General features: G+C 50.4%; 4 protein-coding genes across 20 annotated transcripts in view; 2 read left to right on the forward strand and 2 right to left on the reverse strand.

Annotated features, from left to right (window-relative positions):
* Nucleotides 1-5594, forward strand: part of ANKHD1 (ankyrin repeat and KH domain containing 1) — a 120384-nt gene extending 114790 nt beyond the window's left edge. For 7 of the 10 annotated variants that reach the window (XM_024752148.1, XM_024752150.1, XM_024752158.1 and 4 more), the window contains one exon: nucleotides 4117-4789. In XM_024752148.1, the coding sequence (XP_024607916.1) occupies nucleotides 4117-4294 (178 nt within the window). In that variant the 3' untranslated portion in view covers nucleotides 4295-4789. Of the gene's footprint in view, nucleotides 1-4116; nucleotides 4790-5203 lie in introns of those variants that run through there. The other 3 variants (XR_003004068.1, XR_003004069.1, XM_024752149.1) reach the window with 3 other exon arrangements.
* SRA1 (steroid receptor RNA activator 1) lies at nucleotides 13-12146 on the reverse strand. 3 transcript variants are annotated; one of them, XM_024752185.1, is made up of 6 exons: nucleotides 11475-12146; nucleotides 11224-11349; nucleotides 7392-7597; nucleotides 6332-6440; nucleotides 6107-6177; nucleotides 13-474 (listed from the first exon to the last, which is right to left on the reverse strand). In XM_024752185.1, the coding sequence occupies exons 1-6, from the start codon at nucleotides 11497-11499 to the stop codon at nucleotides 379-381; spliced, it is 633 nt and encodes a 210-aa protein (XP_024607953.1). In that variant the 5' UTR covers nucleotides 11500-12146; the 3' UTR covers nucleotides 13-378. The 3 variants fall into 3 exon arrangements, with proteins under 3 accessions (XP_024607953.1, XP_024607950.1, XP_024607952.1); XM_024752182.1 differs by lacking the exon at nucleotides 13-474 and adding an exon at nucleotides 488-3493; XM_024752184.1 differs by lacking the exon at nucleotides 13-474 and having other exon boundaries at nucleotides 5747-6177.
* A 138-nt stretch (nucleotides 12147-12284) lies between these two features.
* On the reverse strand, nucleotides 12285-18414 carry APBB3 (amyloid beta precursor protein binding family B member 3). 6 transcript variants are annotated; one of them, XM_024752177.1, is made up of 13 exons: nucleotides 18283-18414; nucleotides 17579-17742; nucleotides 17420-17496; nucleotides 16775-16835; nucleotides 16425-16571; nucleotides 16175-16302; nucleotides 15917-15922; nucleotides 15633-15747; nucleotides 15410-15494; nucleotides 15083-15166; nucleotides 14701-14816; nucleotides 14372-14563; nucleotides 12285-12839 (listed from the first exon to the last, which is right to left on the reverse strand). In XM_024752177.1, exons 1-13 carry the CDS (start codon nucleotides 18362-18364, stop codon nucleotides 12603-12605), a joined length of 1494 nt encoding a protein of 497 aa, XP_024607945.1. In that variant the 5' UTR covers nucleotides 18365-18414; the 3' UTR covers nucleotides 12285-12602. The 6 variants fall into 6 exon arrangements, with proteins under 6 accessions (XP_024607945.1, XP_024607944.1, XP_024607947.1 ...); XM_024752176.1 differs by having other exon boundaries at nucleotides 16775-16872; nucleotides 18283-18412; XM_024752179.1 differs by lacking the exon at nucleotides 18283-18414 and adding an exon at nucleotides 18030-18206.
* Nucleotides 18415-18528: 114 nt separating this feature from the next.
* On the forward strand, nucleotides 18529-20557 carry LOC112404322 (SLC35A4 upstream open reading frame protein). Its single transcript, XM_024752186.1, has 3 exons — nucleotides 18529-18654; nucleotides 19636-19734; nucleotides 20333-20557. Exons 1-3 carry the CDS (start codon nucleotides 18640-18642, stop codon nucleotides 20528-20530), a joined length of 312 nt encoding a protein of 103 aa, XP_024607954.1. The 5' UTR covers nucleotides 18529-18639; the 3' UTR covers nucleotides 20531-20557.
* Nucleotides 20558-20714: the final 157 nt, after the last annotated feature.

Genomic DNA, 20714 nt, shown 5'->3' on the forward strand with positions numbered 1-20714 from the left:
TCTGGTCAAGTCCTCTTTCCAGTGTCAAAGTTAGTACAGGAGGGTACCATCCTTAGTTTGAGGTAGCTTTTAGAAGGGGAAAGGCTGGTCATATTAGAGTTTCAAGCCAAACAGAGGAGTACAAGTAGTATACATGGTTCTGTCCAACTGTTTAAGACCTTTGTACCACATTGTAAACCCAGGAAGAGGCAAACAAACTGTAGGAAAACAGCTTCTGAACATCTTGTTCTCTAACTAGCCCTAGAGCTCTTCTACTAAGAATTGTGGATAGTTGTGACGTCTTCCCAGTGGACCCTGTCCTGGGGTGAGGGACTCTGATAATGCTGCATTTTCTATTCCTCAAAGATTTGTCACCATGTGTCAGTGTTATTTGACAGGTTACTTTACCTTCACTCTCTCCTGTAGGAAATGGGTGAGAAACTTGAGTGTGTTAAGACCACCTCCAAAAAAGGGCAGGAGCTTGGGCTTGAAGACCTAATTTGGAAAACAAGATTGTGAATCTAATGCTCAGATTGCAAACCTATTTTGTGACTACTTTTCACCTCTTCCTGTTTTATCTTAATGGTACTGATGTGAGTTCAAAGTAATTTGCCTGGTGGCAGAGACCTGGTATTCCCCTACAGGTTTAATCAGATCTCTGGGGTTGGGACCTGAGCATAAGTTTTTTTTTTCTTTTTTGGAAGCTTCTATACCCTAATGGGCAATCAGTGTTGAAAAACCTCTGATTTAAACTCTTCATCCTTCATCCTGGTTGAATGGATGATGAATCTGGTTTTCTCTCTAAAACCAACTGCCTATTCTCTAGTTCCCCAGCCCTTATAGCACACAGTGTCTCAAAAAAAGTAAGCTTCTAGTAGTACTCTTACAGTAGTAAGACTGCTATAAGTCTGTAACTGCTGCTGTTGTTTTATAATAAAGATTAATAGAAGGATCACGTCCACACTGATCCTTCTTGAAAACCTTTGACACTTCTAGTTCTCCTACTCTCGCTGGTGTCTCCTTCGGTGAAATCCTCTTCCTCCACTACCCCTTAAATAAATGTTGATATGCTCAGGTCTCTTCTTTTGGTGTATCTTCTCCCCAGGTAATCTCATCCCACATTCTTGGATTTTACTCCACGCAAATCTGAATCACTTGCCCAGAGTTCTCCCTCTGTAGCTTCAGACCTGTATATCTGGCTTCTTACTGTGCTTCTCCATCTGAACATTCCACACACATTATATATTCCCCAATATAAGATATGCTCCTCCCCTTGTTTTCCCTATTAGGTGGTACTACTAGCTACCAAGACTCTCAAGTCAGAAGATTGGGAATTATCCTGGCTTATCTCCTCTCCCACCCCACCCTTAAATTAGTCACTTACCCTTCCTCCTCTGTGTATCTGTATCCCCTCCACTTCTCTCCATCCTCGCAGCAACTGCCTTTTTGCCTACCCTATTTCACTAGGCTGGAGTCTTCACCTCCAGTCTCACTGTCCTCCACCCCATCTCCCACTCCCCTCACTAGACTACTTACCTTGCTTAAAAGTTGAGTTGTCATAGATGGTTCCTCCACAATCTGATCCCAAGCCTCACCCTCCAGCACTTCATTGCTAAGACACTTTATTTAGGCATACACCACTTTGTAAGAGGCTCAAAAACCTTTTTGGAACAATAAAGTATACATATCCTTGCTACCTGAAGTGTGATTCTGAGGACATGCAGACCTAAGGGTCTGCATCACCTGGGGTTTTATTAAAAACCCAGAATTTCAAGTCCCACCTACTGTATCAGAATCCTCATTTTAACAAAATCTCCAGGTGCTTTATGTGCACATTAAAGTTTGAGAAGCAATGACTTGTAGTCTTTTTTTAAATGAGTCAAGAAATCAGAGCTGAGGGGAAATCTGATGAAGCCAGTGCTGAAGTAATACTGATAAATGCATGAAGTCAGGTGGTCTACAATTAATTCGTGGTGGGGTGGCATTGCTGAGGGTATAGTGATTCTGAGGAAGCCAAACAGCAGACAACTGGGTCAAGTCGAGATTTTTTGTGTATACAGGTACTAGACTTAGTGCTTACTCTCCCACCACCTCTCTCCTGCCTCCTTTCATATCACTGTGCCTACATCAAAAAATCTTCTCTTTAAAGGCCAGACTCTCTGATCTTACTTTCCAGAAGGCTAAAGACCAAGCCCTCCTTAGCAGCCCCCAGTCCTTCCTTAGTTTCCTGAGGTTAGCTGTGACAGAGAGATCAAAGAACTGGACTCTCCCATCTTCCAACCTTTATTCATCCTTTAATCAGTCCAGGTATCACTTCTTCCAGAAAGCCCACTCTCCCTCCCTGACCTACCCTGATGGCTGTGCACCAGGCCGTCAAGGCACTTTTCACCCTGTACTGAAATTAATGGGAGGCATTACACAGCTGTGCCTGGGGGCACATGCTCGAATCAGACACACTCAGGTATGAATCCCAGCTCCCCCTCCTACAAAATCCGTGACTTTGAACCATGACTTAACCTTTCTGGACTTTGGTATCCTCACCTGTAAAATGTAGCTAATAACAGTGCTTTACTGTCCAAAACTATTGAGAGGAATGGATGAATTAATATATGGCAATAACATGTGCCATACCTCACCTGTCCCCAGCGCCCGCTATAAACAGTAAATAGTAAATAGCTGAGTAGCTGCCTCCCTTACAGGCATAGGCAGGCTGGCCAATTTTGGGCCAGGAGGAACTAACTGGAGGCCAGTGCGGCTCCTGGAACTCCTTCCAACTTTCGCTGAGTTTGGTGCTTCCTCCCGCGAGGGTAGGGCGGGATCATCGGGTTGATTGACGGCCGGCCCGCCCCCGGCTTGACGTTGTCCTGGTGTTGTTGCTGCGGCCGCACGTGGTCAACTGAGTCCGCCTCAGACTCGGCTGCGCCCCGCGTCCTCAACACTAGCACCAGCCGCTTGCCTTCCTGCTCGTCCCGCCCGCGCTATGTCCACACCCACCAGCTGCCCGATTCCTGGGGGCAGGGACTGGCAGCCTGACTGCTACAGCACCACGCTGGGGGGCACACTATACACCACTACCCCCGGAGGTCAGCGGCCAGGCCAACGTGTGCGTGTCGCGGGACGTGGGTGGGGAGGTGCGAGCCTGGACTTGCCTGCAGGCCCCTCTGCAGGTTGTAGCTTTGACGGGGGTGAGTGCTTGGAGCCGAAGCCCAGTTCCCTAAATTCTCAAAGTGATGCAACACGGCCTTGTGCCTAGTTTCCGAGTGACTGGGCAGAAATCATCACTATGGCCTGGGTTCTGGGCTCCTTGCTCACCCGGCCCTCCTGACTTTGCCGCCTGGGAGCAGGAGCCGAGGCCCCAATTGTGTGTGGCTTCAGCAGGAAGCAACCGGGTCTTGCAAAGCTGCAAATGCAGGACTCTGGCAGTTGGGGGCAGGAGCTTCGGGTCTCTGCGCTGGCTGGCTTGACTACTGGCTGACTGGTGTAGCAGCCTGGGATCATGCCTGCTCAGGGGTTCCTGCCACGGAGGCAAAGGGGAGGGGTGAGAACAGGGTAGGGCCTTTGGAGGACATGATTGGGGCCAAGTTCCTCTAGGCTGAGCTGAGCCTGACAGGACTTGGGAGGGGTCAGGATAAGAACAGTGTGTCCCTGTATTTCACAGGAGGAACACCGCTCCTCCCTGCAGGATATCAGAGCCCAGGTGGCAGCACCAGCCTTCGTATCTGCTCTTGGCTTCCTCATCCAACTGAGGCTGGAGGGCTAGGCCCTCCCTTGTGAACCAAAGCAGTGAAGTTCCAGAGCCAGCAGAGCAGGACAGGAGCCTCCTGAAGTACTTGAGCTCCAAGTTTGGTGCTCCTCCTACAGCCAAGACCTGAAACTCCCCTAAACTAAAAGCCCCTGCCTAAACCAGCTGGGATGCCCCACTTGCTCTATGGTGCTTAGACACATCTTGGGTAGGCCCAGGAGACTTTTAAGTGCTGTGAAAGCTAGTCAGCTGAGATCCTGGCCGGGCTGCAGAGCAGTAGCCCTTTAAAAAATGGGAAGACGTGAACCCTTGGTCCCTAAAAGGCCTGTGTCTGGGGTCTCACACAGCTCTGTACCCAAGCTCCTGCCTCTTACCTAGCCCCTACCCCTTGACAGGCACCAGGATCATCTACGACCGAAAGTTCCTGCTGGAGTGCAAGAACTCACCCATTGCCCAGATGCCCCCCCGCTGCCTCCCTCAGATTCCGGGGGTCACAACTCCTCCAACAGCCCCACCCTCCAGGCTCGAGGAGCGGAAGAAGCAGAAGGAGACAGAGGAAGAAATACCTGGTAAGGAAAGCAGACCCTAAAATTTTAAAATGGCTTTGAGCCCAAATGCCCCAGTTAAGTAGAGTGGGGGTTCGATTCTGAGAGGGGCTCCTTCACTGACGCTGAACCTGCAGACCCCAGCCCAGCAACCAGTCCTCCTGCCTTTTCTCTCTCCAGATGATGCACAGTTTGAAATGGACATCTAATCCAGTGAAGGTGACCCTGTGTGTGGAGTAAGAGGAATCCCTCACGCTGCTGCTGCTACCTCCTTTTTCTGGGGTATCCAAAGGCCAGCTGGCCTCATCTAATCCAGGAGGGGGTGACATGGTGGTTCTAGGCCTCCCTTAGCTCTGAGGCAGCTAGACCGGGGATAGGAATGGGCAACTTGCCAAGCCCTTAGTTCTACTACTATTTGGTCTGTAGGCACTCCTCCCAACCCCTGGCCCTTGGCTCAGGCTGAGGCTGGGGCTGGGGGATGGAGAATGTCACTGTCTGACTGCTTAGTAAACATTCAAAGAAATGCCTTGGCTCCAGTGTTCTCCTCAATGCTGATCTTCCCATCTCAGCCATAAAGCTAAGGGTCCCAGCAAACCTGGGTAGGATCAGAGGTCCCAGGTTCCTTCCCAGCTCCCACTGGGCCCACTTCCAGCAGCACTTAGAGCCTGAGGCAGGCTTTGGGGGCAGGCCATAGGAGCTGTCAAACCATAAACAGCAATAGCCTGACCCCTGCCAAGGGCTGTTCCAGCCTTTCCAGGAAGCAGCCTTCCTGGAATCAGGCCTACCAGTCCCTCCTTAGCTTTTCCAGAGCAGGAGAAAAGAGGCACTGCCCCAGCCTATAGCCTTCTTTTGTCTTTCCCCATAACCTTTTCTGCCTCCCACCTGTAAGTACCAACCATATTCCAACACTGGAAACCTGTACTCTCCCTTTTCACAGCATGATATGAGCCTCCTGGCCCCTTCCACCTGGTTCTGTTGTCCTCAAAGCATTAGAAGACCTTAGGACCCAAACAGAGGCAGAAGCTTATTTGGTGAGTCAGATAAAGAGTCATAATCCTACTCTCTCCATCCCCTGAAAAAAAAAATCATGATCCCATACGTCAGCAATCTGGTCTTTTTCACCTTCAATTTATACAGCTAGGTTCTAATCTCTGTAGCACTTGCATACCTCAAGGGTGATGCAGTGCAAATAGGTCAGTCTCCTTTTTTTGAGGGAAAAAAATCTCCCCATGCTATTTGAGCCTCTGTTCCCATACTGAAACAAATCATCCAAACATAGGGTTACTCAGCCCAGCAAGGGATGTATGTTTCTGTCTAATTTGGGTGAGAGTGGCAGGCAGTAATCTGCTCATGCCTAGCAAGGCCATTCATGATGAACAGAGGAAGAACAGAGGTGTGCACGGTGCACAGCGAGCAGGGCAGTTAAGGACACCAGAGGGAACCAGTCTGGCATAGGAAGGGCTCATCTCTCCTACCCAGGTCCCACCACATTGAGATATTTTATTGAAATGCATATGGTATGGGTAACAAGTGGCCTCCCTGTGGTCCAGGAGGGACCTCTTCCCCCAGAGATGGGTCAGGCCAAACACCCCAATGGGGCAGACAGTCTCCCAAGTGGTAAAAGGGAGCCAAGTTAGGGAAGGCCTCCCATGCCAAGGCATAAGAGATGGTGTGAGATGAGGCTGGGGGACCCATAGGATTAAGGATCATGTTGGATGCCTGGCATGGTCTGGTTCTGCTCAGCTGTGGCTACAGATTTCTCTTCATTGGCCTCCTCCTCTGAAGACAGACTCCTCTTTTCCGCAATTAATCTTTTAACTCCCACCATCCACTGACTGACCTCAGTCACATGGTCAACCATGAGTGAGCGGTGGATGTCATCTGCTGCATCCCACTGGTGGCTTGAAAGCTCTGAGGAGAGAGAGGGGCTGAGCAAGAAACCTGGAGCAAAAAACATAGCTGTAACTCCTCCCCTCCCAACCAGTCAAAATCTCAGCACTTAGTCCAACTTGGACAACCATGGCAGGATGAGGGACTTAGGCTATACCAAGGGACCCAGCCACACCTTGTACCAGCAGAGCCATCCTCTTCTTTACAGGCATTGACAGCTTCCCTCCAGCCCACTGTTCCTGCAGCAGAGCCAGGCGTCGGCTGATGTCATCACATACCTGCTTCTGAGAGACAGAAGCCCCCTCCAAGTCAGTGCTGCCAGCCCAACAGGGGCAGGGAAAGGAGCACCACATAGGAAGCACCTGCTTTGTCTGGCCCAGGAACTTTACACTCTAATCTTAGAGTTATGGTTCTTTACGCAAAGATTAGAGGCCCCACTAAGAATCTGATGAAATCTATGGATCTCCTCTCAAGAAAAATGCATTATGGCTAGAATTTTTAAATTTCTGGAGTTTCTCATATGCTCAGAAATTAATTCTATAGTGCTGCTTTACAAATAAGGAAACTAAGGACCAAAGAGGTGAAGATCACTCGGCTACTTTTTTTTTTTATAAACTTATTTATTTATTTTTGGCTGCATTGGGTCTTCGTTGCTGTGCATGGGCTTCTCATTGTGGTGGCTTCTCTTGTTGCGGAGCACAGGCTCTAGAGCGCAGGCTCAGTAGTTGTGGTGCACGGGCTTAGTTGCTCTGCAGCATGTGGGATCTTCCCGGACCAGGGCTTGAACCCATGTCCCCTGCATTGGCAGGCGGATTCTTAACCACTTGTGTCATCAGGGAAGCCCCTCTGCTACTTTCCTTTAAGACTCCTCAGATCCCTTGCCTCCAGAGAACTTAGGAAACATTATCAATAAAAAAAGGGGTTGTTGTTGTTGGGGTTTTTTTCCCCTCCCTAAGCATAATATCAGCAGGGTCTATTCTCAATGGCCTAGAGGTACGTAAATCAGGCTGTTAGTGTCACTAATGGGAGTTGAATTCAATTCTTGTTCCTATAAGCCTCTTCTGAGGCTTGTGAACCCTCCTAAATTCTGTGTTCATTTTTCTAGGAAGTCCTTAGCAAATTCTGAAGGGGTTCATAACTCAGAAAGGATTAAGAGCCATTGCTCATAGGGTCAGAGGGTCTACCTTTGAGAGTCATACCTGCATCTGGCTGTTGATGGGAGCTTTCACACTTACCTTTGTGTGGCCACGGCAGTCCTCCAATGCCCGTTCCAAAGGTCTCAGTACATCTTCCAGCAGAATCTCAGACTCAACGACTGGGAAATTTGTGGGCTCCATGCTGGAGGGAGGACAACTCCCCACAAATGGGGGTCTGGAAGCCTTACTTGACAGAGGTGGAGGCCCCATTGGGGGGGCCCCAGGAGATGTCTCTGAGGTGGGGACTGAAAAGGTAAAGCAAGATCAAGCAAACATGGCTTAAATAGGTACAAAGAAATAAAATGGATGATGTGATAAAGAGGAATAGTAGAGGGACCTACCTAGCCTGAGTGTTCAAGGAAGGCCTTATAAGGTGATATCTAAGTTTATCCCAGCTCACACACTATGTGACATATGGCAAATTACCTTTAACCTCTGAGCTCGGGTTCCTCTTCTGTAAAATGGGGATATTATAGGAATAGTACTTATTTCACAGGGTTGCAATGATAATTAAGTAAGAATATAGGTACAGCTGCTTCATTAGTGTGTAGCAAAAAGTGCTCACAAAGTTAAGAACCTGGATGAGATAGATGCAGCCATAAAGAGTTGAAGGAACTATGTACTAGGGCAGAGGTTAAGGGAAGGGCCCAAGAGGTGGAAAAAGTCCTGACTTGTTCAAGGAACAGAAACAAGGCCTATGTGGCTGGAAATGATTAACACTGAAGAAAGTAGTATGAGCTTTCACTGGAGAGGTAAGCAGGGGTCCAGACCCTGCAGGGCTTTGGAGGAGTTTAATCTTGAGCCATTACTCCATTAGTGGTAACAGGAAGCCACTGCAGGTTTATAAAAGCAGGGACTGATATCACTAAACTTGTTTTTTATGACGTTCACTCTGTATGGTCTGTGAAAAGTTGATGAGAATAGGTAGAGGAGGGCAGGTTAACAATAGTCCAGGAAAGAGAATGCTGGCATGGACTAGAGTGAAAGAGTAGATGAGGGGAAATGGAGTGGTCTGAGATATATTTAGGAGGAGGTAGAACAGATCTTGATGGAACAGGGGGTGAAGGAGAGAGAAGCCAAGGATGACTCTTGGTTTCTGACTTTAATGATGGGATGGTGGAATCACTATGGAAAATGAGAAAACTGGAGGAGAAAATTCAAAAATTACTTTTAGGTATCAACATCCGCATGGATGATAATTCATCTAATTTGGTGTGTCAGTTTGACCTTCTCACCTCCAATAACCATTTTTTCTACCCTACCTCAGCCTCCCATCCCCCTCTGCCTTGTTCTCAGCAACAATGACCACCCCTCATACCCTTCCAGCTCAGCTGCTCAGATGTTTGAGGTGCAATAACTCACTCCCTTTAAATTCATAGCTGCGGATTTTAAAAGGCATCCAACATTGCCTGGAAATCATATACTTTGCCTCATTTTTCCACTCTTCAGAACAACTATTTTCACATCTTATCTCCTCTAAACTTTTCTACCTTCTTTTATTTTCCTTTCCCTGCTGTCTCTGTACTTCTGACCCTACCTCATATTTCACTGAGAAAATAAAGGTCATTGAACAGGAACACTCTCATCTTCTCACCACCAGTTCTACTAACCCACTTGCATCTGTGGCTGCTTTCCTTCCTCCTCTAATAGATGAAAGGTTCCTGCTCCTATCAGAGGCTATCTCTCCAGCTGTACTCTGCATCCCCTCCTCTCTTGCCTTCTCTAGGCTTCCCTCCTGCAGTTATCCCTTTTCTCCTGTGCCATCAGTTCTCCCTCTCTACTAAAACATCCCATCAGCATACAGAACCATCCCTTACCTCACGCTGCATCCTCAGGCACTGCCCTATTTCTCATCTCTGCTTTACAGGAGAATTTCTTCAGTGAGCTGACTACAGTTACTCTCTCTACTTTTCACCTTCTCTCCTCAGCCCATTCCTGCTGGGTTTCTGCTCTCATCACTCCTGACTGCTTTTGTTAGGGTCAGTAGTGATGGCTATGTTTGTCAAATCAAGTAGTACCTTTTCTTCATTTTATTTAACCTCTCAGCAGCATTCATCAGGGTTGAATCAAGATTTTAATCTCTCTCAGAGTAAATTTTACTTTTCTTCTTACTTCTTTTACTCTTTCTCAGTCTCATTTGCTAATTCCTTCCCTGTTCAACCTTGAAATGCTAGAGCACCTTAGGGCTCTGTCTTGGATCCTCTTTAGACCTCTATCCACACACTCTCTTTATTCAAGCCCATGACATCAAATACCATCCATGTGACAGTGACACATTTCTGTAATTCTGGCCTAGACCTCTCCCCAGAGTAGCAGCCCAAATTTAACATGGCCAAGACAGAAAGCTTGCTTTTTTCCTCACCCGCCAAAACCCAGTTATTCCATATCAATGAACAACACCATCCAGTTCCTCAAGTGAAAAAATGTATGTTACATTGCTTCTTCCTTCACCTCACCTACTATACCTACTCATTCCTGACTTTCTCCATAACATATGCTATATTCATCCAATTTCTACCACCTCTAGTACTCCCACCCTTGTCCAAATCATCATTACATCTTACCTACGTTAGCAAAATAGCCTCTGAATTTGTCTTTCCACTTCTTCCCTAAAATCTGTTTTCCACACAGTAGACACAGTAATCTTTTTAAAGATGTAAGTCAGTGTTTCTCAACCTGGGGAGATTTCGCCCCCAGGACAAGTGTCTGGAGACACTTTTGGCTATCACAACTGGGTGGGTGCTACTGACATCTAGTGAGTAGAGGCCAGGGATGCTGCAGACATCTTACAATGTATGGGACAGTCTCTCACAAAATAGAATTATCTGGCCCAAAATGCCATTAGTGCTAAGGTTAAGAAACTCTGATTTATATTATAACTCTGCAATGTTACGGGTGTGGATAAGAGAGGAGTGAAAAGAGCTGAATCTGAGCTCCCTTTTCAGGGCCACAGATGCACCTATTGGCACGGGAAATGCTCAGGGGGAAAGGATGCCCTCCTCTACTTTAAATTTTTCAATGGCTTCCACTTTACGTAGATTAAAATACAAACTCCTTATCCTGGTTTACAAAAACCCACTGTGATCTGGCCCCCTGCCTACTTCTCAGTTCTTAATCTCTATCCCTAGCCCACTGTGCTCTAGTCATCAGATATTCCTTCAGTCTCTGAATTTGCCAATCTTATCTCAGGGCTCCTGCAGTAGCTGTTTCCAATGCCCTGAATACTCTTGCACCTGATCTTTGTGTGGCTAGCTTTTAATCATTCAGATTTCAGCTTAAGTGTCAGCCCCTCGGATACCTTAGTTACCCAGTCACTCTCACATCACCCTGTTTTATTTCTCTGCAAAGCCCTTACCACCATTTCATCTATCTCCAAAGCGATAGTGTGGACTCCAAGAAAACAAAACTTTTTGTCTTGTTCACTGCTGTTTAGTTTGCCTTCAAACACAGTAGATGCTCAGTAGATGATACTGATTAAGTGAATAACACGTTAAGTCTGAGATGCTTATCATACAGCCAAGTGACGAGGAAGAACAGACAAATGGGTATACCACGATGGGGTTCTGAGAAAAGATCCAGGTTGGAAATAGGATTTGAAAATAATTTGGGAATTAAAAACTATATTAAAAACCGTAGGTCTGGATGAGATCACCTAGGGCGAAAGCCCAGATATTCCTTTGAGACCAACGTACCAATTATTTACCTAGGCAACAGGTAAGGAGCTCGGAAAAGGGCCAGAACTGGGCCCCTTTCTGGGGCTCCAACCTCTCTCCTCAGGAAGTCCTCAGAGAGCAAAAAAGGCCCATGGTACAAGCTTATTCCTGGCACCGCCCATTCTCGGCGGGTCACGGCGCACAGGGCCCCCACGCACCTCTGGGGGATCCATCCTGGGGAGCGGCGACCCTCTTGGTGAGCGGCGTGCGCTTGGGTCCGCCAGCCTGGGTCTGCAGCCCGTATGAGAATTGCGGCGGATCGTTCCAGCCGCGCTCCTTGTTGCCTGCGAAGGTGAGAGGACGTGTGAAGCGAGCCTGGGGGCGGCAGAGGGTCCGCACCCCGCGCGGTAACCGCCCCCAGCCTGGACCGGCGGTAGACCCAGCGCCCCAGCCCACCCGCCGCGCTCACCCGGTTTCACGTACAGCCCCGCCATCTCCACTTCCGCACGGCCAGCGGGGCATCACGTCACTTCCGGGGCGGCCGCACCCGAGCCGGCTGGGGCACGCCCCCGGCAGGGCCGGTTGCCTGGAGCCCTCCCGGTTGGACAGTTCAGAAACGCTGGGAATCGTCGTCGAGGCCCTGCTCCAACTCTCTAAGGAACTCTAAATCTACTCCAGCTAATAATGCACGGGGCCCTAACTACATGGTACCAAGTGGGGCTTTTTTCCAGGAGGTGGCGCTCTAGGAGCCCAAGTGGGTTCCCTCGCTCCAAATCTCACAGTTGCTCTCAGGAGCAAGTTTAAACCACCAGAAGCTCATGCCCCACACATGCCCCCACTATGATCTAGCCAGGTGGACTTCCAGAACCTCTGTCCACTTCCCTGAACGTTTACACTCTCTCGGCTGGAATGTATTTATTAGGAAGCCTAGCACACTTAAAGTACCTCAGACCAGGTACTTCAGGTGTCTCAACTGAGCTCCCACAACCTTCTGAGATTTCCTAGTTGTACTATATATTATCTTCAGTGCTGTTTATTTGACTCTTGTTTGACAGTCTCAGAAGGTGGAACTCCTATTTTATTATACCTCCAGTGCCGACCTTAGTGCCTAGTGCCTATATATTCATAAAAATATATTTCTTAAATGAAGTCATTTTTCCAACACTCCCATGCCCTTATGTGACTACCTGCAGCCACCGACACCAAGCACAGATGCAGACACTCATCTCATACAGGTTAACTCCCAACCCAGCCCCAGGCCCAATATACTCACATCCAGTAAGGTCACTGAGGGATTTTTATTTGTACCGATTTTGCTATAAAGTGTTGCTGAGGTAGAGCCAACTGTCCAGGGCTGGACAGGGGCAAGGAACACAGGGACCCAGGGAGAGGAGAGCCCGGGGCCTAGGCTGTGGTACAGGACCTCTCAATCATCCATATAAACAATAAATTGGGCAATAAATAGAGGGTGGGCAAGGGTCAGTGGGGAAAGCAGAGAAGGCTTCAAGGGGCGAGAGGCTGCAGGTCCCTGGGGAATGAAGGGGTACAGAGTCGGGCATGGACCCAGAACCTCCTTCCCCAGTCCTCCCCGATTAATTTAGGGCATGTGGAGCAGAGAGGGTTTCAGCCGGAAGGCATCAAGAAAAGAGAAGATGCCCCGCTTTCGAGGGGCTGCCCCTGCACCCCCAACCCCTCCTTTGAGCAGGGGGAGGGGCAGGGGACCTCCAGGGGAGTCCACAGAGCTGGTCCGCTTGAGCCGCAGGCGGGCACGGGCCTGGGCACCCCAGGCCTTGCCTCGAGCCGCAGAGGCCACAAGACACTTCTGGTACTGAACCTAGGGAGAAGGGGAATGTGAGGATCCACTTCCTTTCTGCCCCGGACCCCCTGAAAGCTTCTGCAGGACAGGGACCCGGCGGCCAAGGCTTCAGTAGGAAATGAAGCTGGTAGTCTGCCACATTTGGAGCGCCTACAGCATTCACAGGTAGCTCAATAACAAACGCCTAAAACTTTACATTCACTGAGCATTTAAGGAGAGCTTGACACTGTGTTAAATTCTTTATATATATAATCTAATCGATCTAGTTATTTATCGGGTGTTATAATCACCATTTTGCAAATGAGGAAGTGAGATTCAGAGAGAATACATGACTTGCCCAAGGTCACATAATCAGAAATTGATAGAATTGGAATTTAAAACTAGTTCTGATTGCACGGCCTGTGCTCTTATCCATACCTACCACTATGCTAACTCTCCTCCATCTCTCATTGCAGTGGACTGGACCCTGGCAAAGTGGACTCCCTAGTCAAAGGGATGTTCTACAACCCAGTCCCAATGCAACTGCTCTGCTCCTCTCTCATTTGAACTCAACAGGGTTCTAAATGGTCTTCTTACTTCTCTTGTGTCTTCCAAATCTTCTACCCATACTATAGCTTTAGTGATCTTCAAAATTCACAAACTTGACTTCACTGTCCTGCTTAAAATCTTTCAATGGCTCAAAGTGCCTCAAGATAAAACAAATTCATCACCCTACCCTGTAAGTTCTTCCATGACCTGGATTCTGCCATTCTTTCTGCCCCTATCTCTCACTCCATCTCCCCCTGCACTCCAGATACACTAGATACTTTCACATACTCTAATCCACTGACATCCCTCTCACCTTCACAGCTGGGGTTCCCTGTACTTGGCACATGTCCTGTCCCATTCCCCTTCACCTGGATAACTTCCCTCCTTGGACCTTCAACTCTCAGTTTTCTATCACCTCTTTCAGGTAGCCTTCTTGAACCTCCAAAGGGGCCATATCCTCCATCATCCTGTGGTGTACAACTTCTTTCTGGCCTGTCTCTGCTCTAACCTAAGTGTTCTGTGAGGGCAAAGGCTATGCCCTCTAAACCACTGAATTCCCAGGGTCCAGTATGGTTGAGTTCCGGCAAGCACTCTTATTTGAGTGAATAAGTGAACTGAACTGAGTGCAAGTGTCCCATACTCAAATGCCCACAGATAACCAGAAAACAATTTAAATGAGAGAAAACAGGAAAGACAATGCTCACCCTTCAAGGCACAGCCCTTACACAATTCCAGCTAAATGCTGAAATGTATACGTGTGGACCCAAGTGCCAGAGCTTCTGATATTTTACAAAAAACACAAATGGCAATTATTATGTGAAATGTCCTGGCCTTTAAATATTGGCAACTAATTAAAGCCTATTAAAAACAGCATGAGGGTCAAATAAAATACTGCTGAACCACAGTCAGCCCTGGCATGGCTAGTTTGTGATCTCTGGAGAGGTTGCCAATCCTGAACCCCAGTCACCCGTACAGAGCAGCTGCAGGGCAATCCCACCCACCCATTCCCACCCCTAACTCACCATGCAAGCAGCCTGCACAGCTTCGGAGAGTCCCCCTGCATGGGGCTGGCACCAGAAGGCCGCACACTGGAAGCTCTGACGGCCCAGGTCGGCAATGAGGCCAAAGGTGTGTGGGTCACGACCAACACCAATAAAGGTCACGAGGCGCACAGGGCACTGCCACAGTGGCTCCTCCTCTGCACCAGCCTCTGCCTGCCCAAATCAGGCCTAGTCACTAGGGGGCCAGGTACTAGCTGGACCCACTGAGCACTTCCAGTAGCAAGCAATAACCCCTTGGCATCCTCACCCACCCCTCCACACCCCCAACTTCACCTTCTTCTGGCTGGTACCTGAATGGGATGTGCAGTCATGAGAGAGTCAGATATGCTGAGCATGGCAGGGACCCAGGCGTCCCGGTCCCCATGGGTGGTGAGGGTACCAATGGCCGCGTTCATCACGTCCATGCCTGGGGGGGGACAAGCCCACCATGGTGTCTCCCAGGTGTAAAGAAGGATCTGCAGGGAGTGTCTAGGCCCCTCTCACTGACTTAGGATTCAGAGAGATGGGAACAGAATAGCTGCAGCCAGGTTTAGACTCCTGAGTTGAGAAGGGTGGTACATCCCAGGCTATAGAGGGCCATGGGAGCCCTCTTAGAAATCATGATAGATCCTCCCTTTCCCACCTTCCTCTTCTCTTATGCAGCCCACCCCCTCCAGCCCACTCAGTCCTCACCCATGGCTTTGGTGACTGGCAGGGTCCCCATGTACAGTGCCTCGTACTTCTGAGCAGCCTGGCTCACCGCATCCAGTAGCTCCACTGAAATATATACACCAAGTTGGCCTGGGTACTCTCAGTGACCCCTTTCTCCACGCTTCTAAGGGAACTGGAACTAGCAGGAAAAAGGCCATGGATGTTCCTCCAATATAGAGTTTGGGATCCCTGGGACAAGGACACCTCAGAAGTTCTCTATCTCCAGAGAAGTACTAAATAACCAGAACTCCCTTCCCATCTTTCACCAAAGTAGCCTGTTGGTGCAGTGCAGCCCTTCCCTCTCCATACCTTGTCGAGGCAGGTCTTCAGGGGAGATGGGGTCTAGTGAGCAGCAAGGGGAATCACCACTGACCCCTACTCGCTCTGACAAGATCTGAAACACAATGCAGCCAGCATGAGGTGTAGGGAGGGGGAAGTGAGGTAAGGGAGCCAATACCACCCTAACCCAACCACCTTAGCAGCTTCAGACCCAGCTCCATACCCACATTCCCTGCCCCACTCTGGCCCTTACCTGGGCACAGAGCCCGTGTAGGGCACTGGCAATGGCCTTGGCAGGGACGTCACAGCGAAACACATGGCACTTGAGCATACAGCTGTCTTTGTCACCCGCCACAAAAGCGAAGTCCCTGGCAGGGTCAGAGATGGGGCTAGGGCAGGGCCAGGGATGGAGCTGGGGTAGAGGCTAGGTAGGGACAGGGGCCTGTAGTGCCTGCAGGAGGCTGGAAAGTCAGGGTTATGGCAGGGATGGAACAAGGAGATCAGGGCTGGGGCTCTAGGCACCTGGCTGTCACTCACCTGTCACTGTTCCAGAAGCATGTGGGAGCACAGGAGAGAATCAGCCCAGCCTCTCAGGCTCTCCCCCATCCGTCCCTGCTAAGCTGGGCCCACCCTCCCCAACCAGGGCTGGACCAGGCAGGGGAGGCAGAGCTTGGGTACATGTCAGAGGACCTGTGTCCAGGGGTTCAAGTACAGGGGGTCAGCATCAGCGGGGATCACAGCCTGCCGGGGGGAGGGAGGAGCAACTCTCACTTCGAGGGATGTAGGGGTCCTCACCGGCCCTTGGAGCTGCCCACACCCCATACACGAATGTGCACCAGAGGCTGGTGGTGGATCAGACTGTGGTCCAGGGGATTCACCAGGCTCATCACATCCTTCTTCAGGATCATCAGCATGTTCTGGCCCTGCCAAGGAGAGGTCAGCCCGGAGCTCAGATGAAGGTGGTTGCCATGAGGAACAGGCAATTCAGGGACAACCACCTCTGCTGGATGCTGGGCTGAACCCCTTAAAGGGCCAGCCAGCTTACCTCGCCCCAGGTACCATCCAGGGGCTGGCTCTGGCTACGAGTCTGGGCCAGCTGCTGGATGCAGTTATTGACTGCAATACTGCTCTTCCCTGGTACCAGGTCCTCTTCAGGTACTTCTACCCAGCCCAGAGAGCGGACTGCGAAGCACTGACGGGTTGAGGAAAAGGACAGGAGGACCCTGAGTAAGTAGAGGTGAAGTAGGGTGGGAGGTGCCACAGGCTCCACATATATAAACCCTCTGAGACCTCCCTTCAGCCTTGATTACCTCTGCTCAGCCCAGTCTCACCCCTGACCTTTCCCTTGGGACCCTCCCCAATGCCCTGGACTGGCCCTCAGGCCCAAATCACTACCTTAGCCCCTGGCTCCATTCTCTGGATGTAGGATTCTTCACCATACCAGGACAGAGAATTACTGGAATAGAGCAGAGCTCGTAAGAGGACCACAATTCCTACAGAAGGGACAATGGTGAGGACCAGACTACTCGATGGGCACAAGATGTGGGATAAGACCCAGAATATAGTGTCCCAAATATAAAGTCAGAGTGAGACAAGCCCAGGACATATTACATAAATGTAACATAAAGCATGGCTTAGAATTTGAGGGAAAATTCAATACACAGGACACAGAATAAAACAAACATGGAACAGGGTCCAAAATCTGGACCAGCGCCCCAAATCAGGACAAGAAGACCCTAGAACACAGGATAGGAACCTCCGTGGACAGAACCTAGGGTAGTGACCAAGGCCTAGAACATGAGAGGTCAGGACCCAGAATACATAAAACAACATGTAACAAAAAACAGCTTGGAACAAGGAACGAAACTCAAAACACTGGGAGAGTCAACAATATGGGACAGAGCCAAGAACACATAACAAAACCCTAAACATGGAACACAGTCCAGAACCTGTGCTGGAAAGCGTACTGTGGGTCCAGCTGCATCTTTGAGTGCCATGGAACCCCAAGCCTTTCATTTTTGCCTGGCCTATCCCTGTTACCTCCGGTCCAGTGAGCTCTCCAGGCTGGAGAAGGATCTCCCCTTGGGGGGCCGAAGTCCCCAAATTCCCTCCGTCTTCTGTAGAGAGGGGGCTAGGTCAGTGTGGCAGTAGGCTTAGATCCACACATGAGCTCAGGCCCCCTCTTCACACGCCACCTACCGTGCCTGGGTCCTCTGCATCTCCTGACTCCCAGGTTGGGCGCTGCCACTGGGTGCTACCGCTGGGTACATGCCAATAATAAGTACCTGCAGCATCGCGGATCTTCCTCCAGCCAGGGGGCAAACCTGGCTCCCCCTCCAGACTCTGGTCCCCCCACAAGTCATCTACAGGAACGTGGGATTGGAGAAGGAAGGCATATATGTGCGCTCAGAATAACACTTTGTCATAACCCTTCCTCCAACCCAAAAGGCACAACTTAGCGCTGAAGGTTCAGCCTGAGGGTCCAGGCTTCCAACCTTGGATACTGCAGTGCAAAGATCGCGGTTCATTTGTTCCCTGGTCCTCACTCCGAGACGTACGCCCCTCCCTGTCTTTGAGGCTGGGGTAGCCTTTCGCGCTCCCTCGTCCCCCCTCAGCTCCCGATCCTCCCATCGGGACCCTCTGTGCACACCATCGCAGTTGACCAGAATGATGGCCAGCATGTAATCCTTGCCCAGCATAGCCCTGGTCGCGTCCCCAGCTCGCCTCCGGAGCTGCTGCGCCTACAAGCCCAGCCTCTGCGCTGGAATCGGCCTGGCCAGCTGGCGCCGCACAAATACGGGGCGGGGCAGGGGCCGGGTCCTGGGGCGGGAAAGGACCCGCCTGAGCAGCGCCTCCTGTCGAAAGGTGGCGCGTGAAAACAGCCGTCCTGATCCCCCAGTTACCGCGCGTTGGCGTGCGAAGGTCTGGAGGAGGAGCAAGGTCCGCGGCGCGCACGCTGACATCATAGCTTAATTGTGAGCTCATCAAGCGGCGGAAGATCCGCCAGGCGAACTTGCGCGGGGCGCACACGCGCACGAGTGAGATCACGGCGTTTAGGTAGTCTTACGCGCGCGCACACGCAGCCTGGGTCGCAAAGGGAGAGGTCACGTGGGAGTATCTGCGAAAAGAAGACCTTCAGGAAAGCGCCTCCACCCGTTCCGGAAATGCCCCGGAAGTGCCTGCGCCCTCAGTAAAGATGGCAGTAGCATTTGCCAGGAGGGAGGCGGTGCTGCGCCTGCGCAACAAGCTCGCCAGGCAAGATGGCGGATGACAAGGTGAGCGAACTGGAACGTTGTCTGCAGTCCGGGGTGGGCTTCACACCTTTTTAGTCCTGGGGAGAGACGACAGATGGCGGGGCTCCTGGGTGGGGGGGTGCCCCTTGTTTCTCCTCGGAGCGGACTTTTACTCCTGTCGACTGCCTCAATAATGGGAAGTGGAGTGGCGGAGCATTGCGCAAGGCAAGCGGAACCGGGAATCCCTCAGGTGTCACCCCAACCCCCAACCCCGGACCATGATGATCCTTAGTTACTTGCAGACAGTCCTCACTCTTCTCTATTCTCTAGCCACCGAAATTTCCCTTCCAGAGACAGGAAGTTTCCAACAACACAGACACACCCGCATTCGAACACATTCCTTGGGCACACTAATTTCGTCGTTATGTGCGACCAAAATCCTGAATTCATTTACCCACACCCTTGCAGACAGCCACGTTCCCTCCCCCCGCACCAAACCCCAGCTCATCCAGTCACACATTCAGTTTGGGATGGGTTTGGGGAGGAAGAGGGAGAAGCCTAGGTAGAAATCAGGTTTACCCCCAAATTGTCCAAGGAACTACCTCACCGTTAGTCTGGAAGTTCAGCACCAACCACACATTTACTAAGTACTTGGAGTCCCTGTGTTAGGCCTCGGGACACCAAGATAGACTTTCAGGTAGCTTCCTACTCACTAGCGCTTGCTGGATAAACCTAGGTCCCCCAGCTGCCCCTCTTGTCTTCTCTATACACCGTTTACTGTATAAAATTCCTGTAAGAGTTGCTGTAAGTTACCGATGCAGATCCCATCGGTCACCCCGTCCCAGGCCCCCGTGTGAATTCTTTACTTTTCTATGCCTTTCTTGCTTTACCACTATCATCTCAAGAAGGTTTTATAGGAAGGGGTTTCTTAGGCTCACTGCCTCCTGCCCCCAGCCTCTGATAGACTTGAGCAGGGGGTGGGGCTGGGTCAACCTTCTGGAGCCAACCTCTCTTTTGTCCTAGGATTCTCTGCCCAAGCTTAAGGACCTGGCATTTCTCAAGAACCAGCTGGAGCGCCTGCAGCAACGTGTGGAAGACGAAGTCAACAGTGGTGTAGACCAGGTAAAGGTGCACCTGCCCCCTGCCTCCCGCTTAGGCTTCATTGGCCAATATGCTTTTGAGTGGGTGGTAGAGATTTATTCAGCAAATGGTTGGTTATTGAGGGCCTATTCTCTGTGTCACCAAGGAAAGTTTCCCTGAGAAAATGGCCTTTGAACTGGGATCTTAAGTAGGGGTTAACTGGGTGAAGGGAGGAGGAGGGAACATTCCCAGCAGATGGAACAGCAGAGGCAAAGACCTTGTGGTCGGAGGTAGCATGATGAACATGTGAGGTGAAAACAGTTCAGTTTGGCTGCAGTAGTGGGGTAGCATGCTAGGATATGAGACTGGAGAAGCAAGCAGGAGTCAGATTCCTCAGAGACATCTCTCTCAGTGGGATTCTGTGGTTAGAGCCTTCTAACCTCAGGGTTCTGACATTGTGTGATCATGACTCCTAGGTTCTTTTTCTGCCCAGGACCTTGAAAAAATCTTTGGTGAGCATACTGCGGTTTTCCAGAGTAAGGAGGAGCAGGTAGTGGAACATGCTAAGCCCAGCTTGAGTAGCTCCTGGGCAGAGAAGGGGAGAGCCTGGCTGAATTTTCTCCTGCATTTTCCTCCACAGGATGGCTCGCTCTTGTCCTCTCCATTCCTCAAGGGCTTCCTGGCTGGCTATGTGGTGGCCAAACTGAGGGCGTCAGCAGTATTAGGCTTTGCCGTGGGCACCTGCACTGGCATATATGCAGCTCAGGCGTATGCTGTGCCCAATGTGGAGAAGACATTGAGGGACTATCTTCAATCACTGCGCAAGGGGCCCGACTAGCTCTGGATCCCATGGGGGAGGCAGGATGAGCAGCTGGGGCCTGCAGGTGGAGGCCTTTCAACCACAGATGCCATATCTGGCCTCCCCGGCTTTCACCCATTTGCTGTCTCCAGCTTTCCTGCCGCCTTCCTGCAGAGGCTGGACAGTGGCTCATCAGCCAGCACCCTGGACTCCTCACCTCCAT

The sequence above is a fragment of the Neophocaena asiaeorientalis genome, unplaced genomic scaffold, assembly GCF_003031525.2.
Source record: "Neophocaena asiaeorientalis asiaeorientalis breed wild unplaced genomic scaffold, Neophocaena_asiaeorientalis_V1.1 scaffold204, whole genome shotgun sequence".
Classification (NCBI taxonomy): Eukaryota; Metazoa; Chordata; class Mammalia; order Artiodactyla; family Phocoenidae; genus Neophocaena; species Neophocaena asiaeorientalis.

What these genes read in the sequence shown, in the direction of transcription:
- LOC112404322 (XM_024752186.1), top strand. An exon ending in TCAACAGTGGTGTAGACCAG is followed by an intron (nt 19,735 to 20,332) that starts GTAAAGGTGCAC and finishes TTTCCTCCACAG; the next exon opens with GATGGCTCGCTCTTGTCCTC.
- APBB3 (XM_024752175.1), bottom strand. Translation starts at nt 18,010, where the DNA reads ATGGGAGGATCGGGAGCTGAGGGGGGACGAGGGAGCGCGAAAGGCTAC. An exon ending in GTGGGCAGCTCCAAGGGCCG is followed by an intron (nt 15,748 to 16,174) that starts GTGAGGACCCCT and finishes TGACCCTGCCAG; the next exon opens with GGACTTCGCTTTTGTGGCGG. An exon ending in TGAAGACCTGCCTCGACAAG is followed by an intron (nt 15,167 to 15,409) that starts GTATGGAGAGGG and finishes TATATATTTCAG; the next exon opens with TGGAGCTACTGGATGCGGTG.
- SRA1 (XM_024752182.1), bottom strand. Translation starts at nt 11,499, where the DNA reads ATGGCGGGGCTGTACGTGAAACCGG. An exon ending in GGGGCTGTACGTGAAACCGG is followed by an intron (nt 11,350 to 11,474) that starts GTGAGCGCGGCG and finishes TCACCTTCGCAG; the next exon opens with GCAACAAGGAGCGCGGCTGG. An exon ending in ACTGCCGTGGCCACACAAAG is followed by an intron (nt 6,441 to 7,391) that starts GTAAGTGTGAAA and finishes TCTGTCTCTCAG; the next exon opens with AAGCAGGTATGTGATGACAT.